Below are 12,053 nucleotides of genomic sequence, written 5' to 3' on the forward strand. Positions count from 1 at the left end.
GTCATTAAAACCATAAACATAAAGCTTTTCAACATAAGAAATATTATAATTACAATCTTCTACAGAGACTCACATATAATCCACTCACACTTCTCATACATAGATCATGACTAGAGAGAGAGAGAGTGAATCTAAAACAACTAATGCACAAAAGCAAACTTTTCTAGTTCTCATTAAGGAAACAACCAAAAAGAATACTCTTCAAATTGCTTACTGACTCAACACCTAAAGTTTGCCGACTAAAAGTGAGAGAATGTGGTTTGATTTGACTCATTGCAAAGAGCTTTTGAATGCAAAAAAGTACACATAAATAACTTGGTTTGTCATTAAACATCATGATCTCCATACACCACCTAGGTTAAGTGGAAATAGAGAAAGAGGGAATAGAGGAAAGGGAGGGGGGGAGAGTAGGTTGTTGTGGATAGCTAGTACAACAAAAGTAAGTTGCCAAAATAGGATATAGATGATAGATAAAAAGAAAAACATGCTTAAATCGCTAGCATATGTTTTCCATATAAGGCCTAAAACATCTAGTTCTATATAGTATGAAGTTGATAGCTAAAAGGTGAAACTAGCTTAAGCATCCACTAGCACACGTCTTCCATGCATGGTTTGGAATAACTCTATATTTGAGAGAGTAGCTTGATGCATAAATGCATGAACATTTGCATCAATCCAAGAGTCCTTAAAAATACAAAGTATATATGCTTGCATGGAATATAAGTACTTACCTTTGCATCTCGTCTCACAAAGTCCTCACATGTACACCGTGGAAATTGACTTATTTTGATGGAATATGAAATCCCACGTGCTTTTGATCCCTCTGACTCCAAGAAGAAAATGTGCACTTCGTTTGGGACTATTATACTCTCTCTAAGAACATTTGCATGCATTTTAGTTGCCAAGACAATCTTATCCTTGAAATCTTTGGTGAGTTTGCTTCTCCACTTGACCATTCTACCATCCCTCTTTTGTGGCCGTGTGGCACTTGCAGGAGGTTGAGATCGAACGCTTTCTACAACTGCACCTTCTTGAGGGCCATCATCCAAAACAAAGCCTGACTTTTGCAATAAACTTGTCTCTTCTAAAGATAGAAATGTTCCCTTTGAGATGGGCCACACCCGAGGTGCAGGACCTGGTGGAAAAATAAAGATCCATGCACATTCCAAGCATGTTGCACATTTCTATTGCAAAACCAAATGACCTGCTCTTGTGTGCCACCTGGGTATCTTCTTCTTCCCTTGAAGCAAGGGGCACGAACACCATGCAATGTTGTTCCCCCATTTATGTTGATCTCAACCCCACACCTCTCACCTACATCAACAAGAAAAAATTTAAGACCATAGAGGAAAGGTTAGCGACCAAAACTGATAGATTCAATGTTGTACTTCTAACCCGTCTCCTTGATTAACCCAAAAAAACTCACTTTAGCCTTAGGAGGTGCTCTCCTAATGGCCCAAGTGGACTCTGCAACTTCAGACTCCTTTACCTGCTGTACTTTGAAGCTTGGACATTGTGGAATAGCTCTAGAGGTTGTGATGGTATTATATTCAGGTCTATGACTGCCAGTCTCATGAATCGGAGTTGAGTGATCGAACTTTCTTTTTCGACGCAAACTTACTTGCTCCATGGGCTGTCTCATATACTCCGAAGAGGCAAGACCTACTGCATCCATTGTAGAAGCAGTCAAATCAATAACCTTCTTCTCAATAGCTCGAGTTGTGTGTCCTTCCATTAGCCTTTTAGCTAGTTGTTTCAAGTCCGGACCAATACCATGATATTTTCCATCCATAAAAGACTTATATTTTGCACTTTGCTGCACTGCTAAGCATAAGTCAACAGCAGTAGCTTCATACAATGAGACATACTTTGTTGCTCCATGTGCAGCATGAATACTTGCATGTTTAGATTCAGATAGGTTTGTTGATGGTACAAATCCCAAATCCTTGTGTTGTGTAAGAAACTGATCAATCCAATGTGATGCTCGTGCATCCCACCATGCAAGCCATAGCTGTAAGCTTTGTAGTTGTCCCTCAATAATGTGGTTGTCAGTCCAATAGTTTTGTATAGCTTGCTTACATCGTTCCTTCTCCATCTCAGTAGGTGCACTTGTCCACTGCCTGCACATATACTTGTGCTCTTCTTGAAAGGCTGGCTTAATGCATTTATTAGTGTGATCCACCATATTTGTCTCCCAGTGAAACTTGCAAGACCTCTCTTTCTCCTCCACCTTATTATTTGGACCACCAAAGTAGACTGTGCGCACTGCAATCCAATTTTGCTGAGCCTCATCTGACATGAAACCTCTAAATTGAGGAAGTGGAAAACCATTTTGCACCATTTGGTTGTTTAACATTTTCCAAAATTGAACCTGAGCATGGTGATCTTGCACCTTAAACTCACAAGTTGCGATTGTGAGCAACTCACGTACATGTGGATCATATACATGGGCTCCCATTGTGCACCACCCCTTCACCCGATGCACATGATCAAAATGCACCCATTGGCCCTCCAATGAGCCACCTGGTTGCATTCGATTAACAAGATCCAGTCCTGAACCTGGACACTTAGATGACATCTTAACACATGTGGCTGGCTATCATCACCAAGTTGATCAGGAAAAAGAACACTTTGGATAAATGGATATATGCATCTTTGTTTCAGTCTCAAAATAGCATCCAACCCACTATCCCCTTGAAGAAAATCTTTTCTAGCAGCCTAGATGGACCTTCTGATTCGAGCTTTTTGAGAGATAGGAGTAATTTGATCTAGTACTTTGTGCAAGTAACCCTCTGAAGAAGTCTTGTGAGAAGCACCATCCTCATGAATCAAAAGCTCCATGATCAAGTCCCTTGTGAGACTGAGACTTCAATTTGCTTGCATGTGCTAGAAGGCTCAATGGTTGCCCGCGTGAACACCTTATTGTGAACAACCTCCTCCACCTTTTTTGATAACCCCTTTGCCACTGGATGATTATGAAAGCCCATGTGTATGGCATATCTTGTTGTGCCATCTCTATCTCGAGGGATACAATAGTATATGAATGCTTGACAAGTTTTGATACATTCTGGTGATTCACCACAGTGCTTACAAAGAAGAACTCCATTTTCTTTGTTCAATGGTCCAACAGGTGGTGCAGATTGAAGCTTGCCTTTCCACTGAGTCTCATTCACTGCTCCAAACATATCTACACAAGCACAATCAATGTTATAACACCTTAAGTGTCCACAACACCTACTTATTCTCACTATTCCTTTAAAGGCATCAACAGAGCTGGTCTTGTATGTTGTCCAAACATGTCCATCAAGCCTTTGCTCCATGCATTTCATGTTAGAACCATCTTTGCAAGGTGGAAGCTCAAACAAACGGTAGCCATCATATTCAAGCGGAAGCTCATCAAGTTTTTGACTAGCTTGTGCTGAAGAAAGAGCAACATGAAGAGAGCTAAACAGTGGAAGCTTTTGAAGACTTGGAAGAATGCTAATCTCTTTTTCTACCAATTTTTGTACTTGTCGCTTTTCTAGCTTGTAAACACCTCCATTGTTATCATGAAGCTTATGCCCATGACTTCCATCCTCTAATGAAACTATAGAAAGAGACACAACTACATCATCTATAGAAGTTGCTTCAGATAGAATAATGTCTTGGTCTGCAAGTTGAAAATACTCCTTTAGAGCACTGAGACTAATATCACACATCTCTGTGTCATATCTAATTGAGAGAACTCTTTCTTCATATGTAATAAGAACTGAGTGAGGCATTGTGAGAGTGAAGCATCCAGAGACAAATGCAGAGCTCAGGACAAGATAGGTTCGCTTTTGATATCCAAAGCCAGATCCATAGAAATCATTTTCTTGAGCCTTGAGAAAATGTCGAGAAAAAGGTTGGCATTAGTAATCAATGGGATGGGATTTAAAAAGTTCGTGCAATCATCTATTTGATAGGGACGGACCAGGATCCATGAGAGATAAAAGAACACAATTCACGAGGAAAGTAAAAGCTTCTATCACAATTTACGAGGAAAGTAGCTTCTGATTTATGTTCACTTAAATTTTAAAACATTTCCTTTTGGTCTATGCTCATTAAAGTTTTAAGCATTTTTTGTGAATATCAATTTTAATTATTAAATAATTTTTTGATTTTTAAATAATATTGTGCAGAAGTCACGCTCCAAGAACTGCTCTGTTTTTGCACTCTCCAAGAACTGCTCCTCACAGGGGTCTGTGTTATAGCCGGTGAGGAGAAATGAATCATTTATTTTTCATCTGCTCACCAAGGGTTTAACTGTTGTGTGTGGAAAAGCAAATCTCAGAGCGTCGGTGAGAGAGGGGAATTTATTTTACTCACCAAAGGTTTTGTGCTTGTGTTTGGAAACGCTTTCATGGGAGCACTGGTGAGACGTGAGGTTGGAGGTTTTGAGTTTTTAAGCTTTTGAGTCCTCACCAAGGCTTTGAAGTTTGCGTTTGGAAACGCAACTTGGAGAAGCCAGGTGAGGAGAGAAGCGTTGGCAGATTTTCACAGTTCCAAGCAGTTCCAAACAGTTCCACGCAGTTCGCAGATTTTCAGCTTGGGCAGTTCCAATTAGTTCCACGTAGTGCGCAGTTCTGTCAGTTTGCAGTTCAGCCAGTGCGCAGGTGAGCCATCTTATGTTTTTAATTAAAATCTGTTTTGAGCGACCTTATGGGTCAACTTATGAAAGATGTTGTACTTACTTGCAATGCATTAATTGGGGGATATTCCCAGTAAAGTCAAGTTGGTGAGCAAGTGCTTGAGTGTTTCTCAAAGATGCAACAAGAGAGTCTACTTTCATATTGTTATATTTTTACTTTTTTCTTGAAGAAATGCATGCAGAGATTCAGGAAGAACAGTGGGCGGAAGGAGACCTTGCTGTCGTTAGTAGAAGATTGATTGATATGTATGTCAAGTGAGGCTTGCTTTCAAAAGCATACGAGTTTTTGATAAACTTCTAGTACGAAATGCTTGCTCATGGTCTCAGGTGATGTTGAACAAGAGCAGGTTAAGGAAGCATTAAAGTTTTTTGAGCAGATGCAACTTCATACTAAAAGTATGATGTGTATGCTACATGACCACTTAATTACCCTATGATATGGGTGGTAACTATAATGCTGATGCCTTATGTAAGGACGTCTTTTTTCCCTTGTTCAAGCTTTGCGATTGGATTAAGCATTTGCAGATAGACAATTGTATTGTAGGAGGAGACTTCAATATGGTAACTAATAGTAAATACACTACTTCTTTTAACTCTATCATGAATACTGATGAAGCCCTCACTTGGGAAAATCTAGGGGCAATTCATCATTTGTCTGATGCTTGGCTAAAGGGATATAATTCAGCAGGTTACACTTTCCACTCTAAATCTCATGTTTCCTCTTGGTCTAGGCTAGATAGACTTTATTACTTGAATGATGCTTGGCTTCCAACTCAATGTAGAATGTAGGTACATATTGAATGCTGTCTATCTGATCACTTTCCATTGTGTATGGAGCTTCTGAATGTTCAATATGTCTGTTGTGAAAGTTGGGAGAGCTAGGCCCCTTATGATAAATAACTCATTGCGTCATAATAAAGAGTTTTTTGCTGATGTCTTAACTTGCATTCAGAAGTTGCAGGCTGATGCTACCAATACCTGGATATAATTTGTATTTAAAATGCAGAACTGCATTATAAATAATTGGAAAAAACAGGCTACTAGAAAAAGGCAGAAGCTCTAGGATTGGACAAGGGTATGCTACAACACTTGGTCAAACAAGCACCGATTGGAAAATCGGTTTTTAATTAAAATTTGATCGTTAGGGCTGAAATAGGGTGGGAGTGATTGAAATTGGAAGGGCCACACCATGCCCTTGCAGTTTGCGTTTCCAAACGCTATTCCTTAGGGCTTGGTGAAGACCTATGGAGTGTACTCCACACCATGCCCTTGCAGTTTGCGTTTCCAAACGCTATTCCTCAGGGCTTGGTGAAGACCTACGGAGGTGTTGGGATGTCGCCTCTCAAACTATTGATTTATGTTGCTGGTGAAAATGCATTGCCCCGCTATGATGCAAGTGGTTAGGAACTCAAGGTTGACATTCCCGGATGACCCACATGGGGTAGCATTCACTTAGGATGAACCATACATTGTTTCAAGGTGATAATTGGCACCTATTTGTATCAATCGTACGACAGATGGCAGCTGTCAAGACAGAATGGGAGGAGGAACACAGAGCATCGAGCTGGTTCATGCAACCAATCCTCTTGTATAGGAAGCTGTAGCGGCACTTGCTTAGATTTTTGCGCACATTTTCCTACATATACTGTGCATCTGTACCATTTTACATTCTCTACTACATAAGGTAGGCCATTATTCACACTTTTGTCATACACACTTGGGAGTCAGACCTTATTTTTGGACATTCGAGATCCTGCGACAGAGTGTTACATTCATGTCAGCACAACAGTTGTACTCATTGCCCATTGCAAGGCTCATATGCGAGCTCAAATATTTGTCATAATTTTCTAGTCAGAATTAGAAATATTAAATAGATGAAGCTTTTTTGTTGGTGTTGCTCGCCTCTGGAATATTATTTTGGCCTGTTGAAGGCTAATATAATGCACTTTGTAGGCAATGAAACTTTATTAGGAAATGAAAATGGTCTTCATAATTCATGGCCGGCCCAGCTGTAAGCTTTCAGAGTGATTGCGTCACCACCTCTCGACATCTTGCGTTTGGAAACGCTCTCCAATAAGGCTTGGTGAAGACCAAATGTTGTCTCATAACCTGCTGCTGTGAAGACCCACTTTGTGTTTGAAAATGCTTTCCTCCAGGCTCAAATATACAAAAGCTAGTAGCCCTAATATGTACGTAGCAAGAATGGTTGCCTTGGGTTTATTAGGAAATGAAAATGGTCTTCATAATTCATGGCCGGCCCAGCTGTAAGCTTTCAGAGTGATTGCGTCACCACCTCTCGACATCTTGCGTTTGGAAACGCTCTCCAACAAGGCTTGGTGAAGACCAAATGTTGTCTCATAACCTGCTGCTGTGAAGACCCACTTTGTGTTTGAAAATGCTTTCCTCCAGGCTCAAATATACAAAATCTAGTAGCCCTAATATGTACGTAGCAAGAATGGTTGCCTTGGGTTTATTTCTGGTGGACATAACAACTGATTTGGCTTGCAGTTTGCAGATTTCTGTCAGGCAATTTAGTTCACAGATTTTCTGTCACGGCAACCAATTTGCAGGTTTCCTATCATATTCTTGTAGCCAGCTTGCAGATTTAGCCGAGTGCTGTCAGCTCAACAGTTGCGAGGTAGGCATGTGAAATGTGATGGTGCAGGCTTTGTTAATGAACCCTTAATTAAAGTGATCATCACTCTTGTTTAAACTACTCTTCATGCATAGATTTCTCGCAACAAATCGTGTGCTCACCATGGGGTTGCATCTTGCATTTCCAAATGCAAGTTTGAAACCTCTAGTGAAGCAATGAATTCATTTATTTTGCTCAAAAAATGAGAAAGATCTGAAGCAATGTGGTTTCGACTCAAAGCTTTTGATGGTTTTCTTTTTGCAGGTTTGCAATGGGAAAATCAGCAAAGAGGAAGACAACAAAGTCGACACCCACTGAGCAAAGTCCCAACAAAAGTTTAAAGAAGAAACTGGCTTTTGTATCAGCTGAAGCTGAAGAGATTGATGTTGATACAAACCCTTTACCTCAACCAACGAATGTCGTGCAAGACAAAGTTGTAAACTCTGAAGTTATAGAGGATGATGATGAAGATGGAAACAATGCTCTTATAGCAAGTAATATCCAGCTGGCTGCAGGTGGTGATGTTATTGGTCATTGCAGGGTATTGCCAGCTGATAGGTGTCCTTGCATACCTCTATGCAGGTTACTGCCACATGCCAAAGTAAGAGGTCTCGAAAAGATGCAAGTTCACTTAAAATTGCATTTGCTACAGAGAACTATATGCCAGAGAAGGTAATGTTTGTTGTCTCCACTTGTCTTTGCAATGGGGAAGAAACCTTGATAACAGATATCATTAAGGATTCTTGGGATCCTATGTGGTTGGAAGCAGATATGGAGTTTGAAAAAGAGGTGTCCTTAAAAAGAGAGCTGAAATTTATGTCAAAGAAAATGTTTTTTGTGTGGGAGGGGAATCACAGGACAAAGGCTTGGATGGAAGTTATAACCGAACTTTTTAAAGAGGATAAATCAAGACGTGTGAGAGTTATGTGCACTCTCATAGATCCAAGGAAGGTTCCAGAGATAGCTCTTCTTGCTTCTTTGCAACGCATGAACGTGTAAGTTACTTTTTTTTGGTAATTTTAGTTGTGCATTGTTCTCTCAAAGGTTTAATTAATAAGTTATCATATCTTTCTTTATGCAATAGGCTAAATGAGCATGCAGTGATTAAACCATTGCTTCGAGATGTGCTAATTAACACCAACAACATATGTGGGAGTGATACAAAAGAGTATATTGACTCTTTAAAAGAGGAGGAGAATAAGTTAGTCAAAGGTTGCAGAAGCAAAGAGTCATGGTTTCCATTTTTGAGAGGTTACTTAGCAAGGCTTGTGTTTCAGGTACTTAATTAAACTTTTTTTTTTGTATAGAGAAGAACAAAGGGAGGATACGTTACGAAAGGAGAAGTCGAAGATTCAGAAACGAATTTCGGATAGAATTGGCAAGGTGTGTTTATTTTCACAAAACAAGTAATTGAGCTTATTTTTCATTTTGAGAATTTAGGTATATATAATTAAACTTCTGTCAGGTTTTACTTTGCATACATCCCAAACTGAGTGAGCAATGGAAAAAGACATGTTTGATTTGCAATTTGAGGGTAAAGACTCATATGTGACATTGGAGAAACTTAGAATGCTTGCAACTTCTGATTTACAATCTGAAAAAAGAGTTAGAATTTTGAAACTATTAGAAGCTCCAAGAATTACAAGGGAGCAATACTTGATACCTACAAGAGAAGCTGATTTTAAAGGGTAAGTCAATTTATCATTTAGAAGTATTGGAAGACATTGGTATGTCTAAATGCTAAATTCATGTTTTTGCATGTTAATTTGTGACAGTTGGTTGGTGAGAGAAATCTTTTTGGATAGGGTTGAAAGCGTGGCCATGTCCTTACTTGAATCTTCACTTGAAAGCATGGAGGAGCCACCAACAATGCCACTAGACCCTACTTTAAGAAAGTATTTTGATGGAGTGAAGTTGGAAGCCCGTAAGTATATGTTTCAAATGTTGAGAAGTAGAGATGCAAGAGGGGATCTCAAATCAGGAAAAAGTGGTAATGAGACAAAGGAGAATAAGTCCATGGAACTTCAAAAAGCGGCATAACGTGTTGTTTTTAGGTAAATTGAATGCTTTTTTTAGCTTTGATTGTTTTTTGTGTGCATTGATGTGAATGTTTTTTTTAAATATGTGTATCTATTTTAGGTTTTTTAAACAACTTGTTGTCAAGAAGTTACTTGGTGAAATACCAAGTGTTTGCAAGGCATGGTGTAAAGTGGGTGACTCTCCTTTATGCATGTTTCCTTCTACCATGCAAGGATTGAGTAAATGGGAGATAGAAAATTGTCCATGGTGGATAGACTTTCCTTCGGGGAATTGTTTGGAGGAGGAGATTGATATGTATGAATCGCATGCTAGTAAGAGATCCACATCTTCTACGGCTACTTTGCACAAAGAGGCTACAAAGAAAGCATCAAAGAAAGACATCACTAGCAAATCAAGAGGTTAGTCTTTTCTCCTTAAATACAACCATTTGATACAAGTGTTACAAGATTTTGGGTTCTCTTTGAATGTGTGTCATTTTATGGGTTTTCTCTATATTAGGTTATGGTGAGAAAGACATTCATACTCAAGAGATTGCAGAAATTCTTGTAGAAAGTGATAATGTATTAGGTGAGTTTTCTTATATAAAAAGCATGATATCTTCGTGTGCTCATTTGCTTTCCTAAAGAGTATTTATGTGTGTGTAACTTGCAAAAGATTCAACTCTTGCAAAGGAATTTGTGACATATATTCACAATGGGCCATCAAAGATAGAATCTTATAGAGACACATGTTTTGAATCTATTTTTGGATGTTTTGTTGGTGATTATATTGAAATGGGTAGAGATTTTGAGAAAGGAAGAAAGAATGAGGCATATTGAAAGATGCATGAGTTTTTTCAGCTTGCATGCTTATAAAGACCATCATTATCATCATGGAGGGAAAAAAGTGAAATGGGTAGCAGGACTTGTTTTGTTAGACTTTCCCACAAGTATGGTGGGAATAGATGTTGGCGAGGAGGTTCCTTTGTGGGATATGTTGACAGAGGATCATGTACGCTATGGTATCTCCATAGGGGCTGCTAGTCTTGCTAATGATGGTTGGTTGGTCATGATTAGCCCATTGGATGGTAATCCTACTTACATTGAATTTTTCTTAAAAGATTTATTTGTTCTTTTCTTTTTTGAAAATTTTGTGGTTGAAATTTGTAGGTCCTTGCCTCACTTGGAGTTAAAGGTATGCATATTGTCAAGGTCTAGTCGTGGCAAGAAGAGTGGTGATGGGAAGCAAAATACCATATGGAGGTTGCAAACAAGGAGAAAACACTCGCAGTGTGAGTAATTTCATAACAATTGATAATACCAAGCTCTAAAAGTAATGGTTTGATGATTTAATACTAATACTTTTCTATTGTGATGTGCATGATAGGTACGATGCAGCATACTCATATTTGCTCATCGAATGGGTTACTATCCAACTTTGTATTTTGAGGATAGTAAAGCTCTTTTCAAAGCTAATTCATTGCAAAGTGATGATTATTTTTGGGCTCATTACATGCCTGAAAGCAAGAAGCACAACATCCACAATCCTCTAGATTGTGGATGTTGATTGATTCGTGGAGTAGTTCAAAAGAGTATGAGCTTCATGGCTTGTGTCCTACGCACTTGTTGTTCTCTAGGGGGTTTAGTGATTGACATGGGTTGTGGTACGACACCACTATCACATGCAGCCATGATATTGGGATATACATGCTTTGCTTTTGACAATGATGCATCAATCATCAAGGATTTGGTGGAACCTATTAAGCTATCAAGTGAGAAGAGGCCAATTGCATCAAAGGAAAAAGAACATACAAGAGGAGTGGAGGAGTTTGTGGTCAAACCGCTTGGAAATCCTTTTTTCATGGATGACTAGTAAGTTTTACATTGGGTGTCTCTTAGACCTATGTTGCTTACTTTGGATGCTTACTTGCATGGATATTTGACTTATAAGTTACCTCTTGGTACTTTCTTCATTTAGTCTTTAGTTTTGAGATGGTGGATTGTGTGCCATAGACATGATGATGTTCTTTGTGGCCTTCTTTTGAATTTAGCTAGTCCTTTTATAATGTAGTTAGTAGCTATAGTATAAATACGATTGATTTTCAGTCAATGCTCTTTCTTTATGTATGTTTGTTTATCAATGTGTATGTCATGAAAAGTTACTTTTTTCTTTGTGCCTTTGTTAAGCTTCAAGATAGGTGTCATTGTGGATATAACATTGATTGTTATTGGTGGGAACACTTTCCCAGTGCGCTTCCTTCTTATGCAGAGCTAGAGGCACAAAGAATGGCGGCAAATGACTCATTTGATGATGATTTTGTTGCTCCTCCAAGGAGGGAAAGAAGAAAGTGTGATTTTGTTGATGACGAGTGTGAGGAGGATAAATAATTGTACAACTTGAGAACATTTATCTGGATGTTTACTTTGATAGCATTTTATTGTAGTGCTCGCTAATTATGCTTTGGTTTTAAGGGATATGTAAGGTGTTATTATCGATTTTGAAAAACCAATTGTTGTCTCTTATGAATCGTAACCATGTGTTTGTGGATGAAGCAATTTATGTAAAGTGTGTTGTTAATATGTAGAGTGTGGTTGTTAATATGTCCTTCTCAAGCAGTACATCTACTTTGGTGTCTTTTCCATAGTATGGTCTCTTTGGTCTTAAATCTTTGTGGTTTTTTTTTACATTAGAATCATGCTTTCTATTCTAATCTCTTTGGTTTTTCATCAA

The 12,053-nt window shown here is 38.7% G+C and overlaps 3 protein-coding genes and 1 pseudogene across 3 annotated transcripts; 2 read left to right on the forward strand and 2 right to left on the reverse strand.

The window, feature by feature from the left end:
* Nucleotides 1-1,041: 1,041 nt before the first annotated feature.
* On the reverse strand, nt 1,042-2,095 carry LOC147427933 (uncharacterized; annotated as a pseudogene).
* A 748-nt stretch (nt 2,096-2,843) lies between these two features.
* On the reverse strand, nt 2,844-3,698 carry LOC147427934 (uncharacterized). The gene has a single exon (XM_086496784.1). It carries the CDS (start codon nt 3,696-3,698, stop codon nt 2,844-2,846), a length of 855 nt encoding a protein of 284 aa, XP_086352910.1.
* Nucleotides 3,699-5,107: 1,409 nt separating this feature from the next.
* On the forward strand, nt 5,108-10,515 carry LOC147427935 (uncharacterized). The gene is made up of 14 exons (XM_086497452.1): nt 5,108-5,230; nt 7,279-7,307; nt 7,569-7,819; nt 7,957-8,299; nt 8,389-8,505; nt 8,612-8,687; nt 8,770-8,797; nt 8,932-8,992; nt 9,080-9,232; nt 9,309-9,358; nt 9,444-9,513; nt 9,657-9,742; nt 9,843-9,911; nt 10,493-10,515. The coding sequence occupies exons 1-14, from the start codon at nt 5,108-5,110 to the stop codon at nt 10,513-10,515; spliced, it is 1,479 nt and encodes a 492-aa protein (XP_086353578.1).
* A 30-nt stretch (nt 10,516-10,545) lies between these two features.
* LOC147427936 (uncharacterized) lies at nt 10,546-11,710 on the forward strand. Its single transcript, XM_086497453.1, has 4 exons — nt 10,546-10,614; nt 10,710-10,878; nt 10,960-11,194; nt 11,572-11,710. The coding sequence occupies exons 1-4, from the start codon at nt 10,561-10,563 to the stop codon at nt 11,708-11,710; spliced, it is 597 nt and encodes a 198-aa protein (XP_086353579.1). The 5' UTR covers nt 10,546-10,560.
* Nucleotides 11,711-12,053: the final 343 nt, after the last annotated feature.

Source organism: Adiantum capillus-veneris, chromosome 23 (genome assembly GCF_014529385.1).
Source record: "Adiantum capillus-veneris isolate H3 chromosome 23, ASM1452938v2, whole genome shotgun sequence".
Lineage (NCBI taxonomy): Eukaryota > Viridiplantae > Streptophyta > Polypodiopsida > Polypodiales > Pteridaceae > Adiantum > Adiantum capillus-veneris.

Bases quoted from the DNA above. Each gene is read 5' to 3' on its own strand.
- LOC147427936 (XM_086497453.1), top strand. From the start codon at position 10,561: ATGGGAAGCAAAATACCATATGGAGGTTGCAAACAAGGAGAAAACACT. The intron at 10,879-10,959 runs GTGGATGTTGAT...GTTGTTCTCTAG, and splicing joins CATCCACAATCCTCTAGATT to GGGGTTTAGTGATTGACATG. The intron at 11,195-11,571 runs GTAAGTTTTACA...ACACTTTCCCAG, and splicing joins CCTTTTTTCATGGATGACTA to TGCGCTTCCTTCTTATGCAG.
- LOC147427935 (XM_086497452.1), top strand. From the start codon at position 5,108: ATGGGTGGTAACTATAATGCTGATGCCTTATGTAAGGACGTCTTTTTT. The intron at 5,231-7,278 runs GTAACTAATAGT...TTGCAGATTTAG, and splicing joins TAGGAGGAGACTTCAATATG to CCGAGTGCTGTCAGCTCAAC. The intron at 7,820-7,956 runs GTGGTGATGTTA...CATTTGCTACAG, and splicing joins TAATATCCAGCTGGCTGCAG to AGAACTATATGCCAGAGAAG.
- LOC147427934 (XM_086496784.1), bottom strand. From the start codon at position 3,698: ATGTGTGATATTAGTCTCAGTGCTCTAAAGGAGTATTTTCAACTTGCA.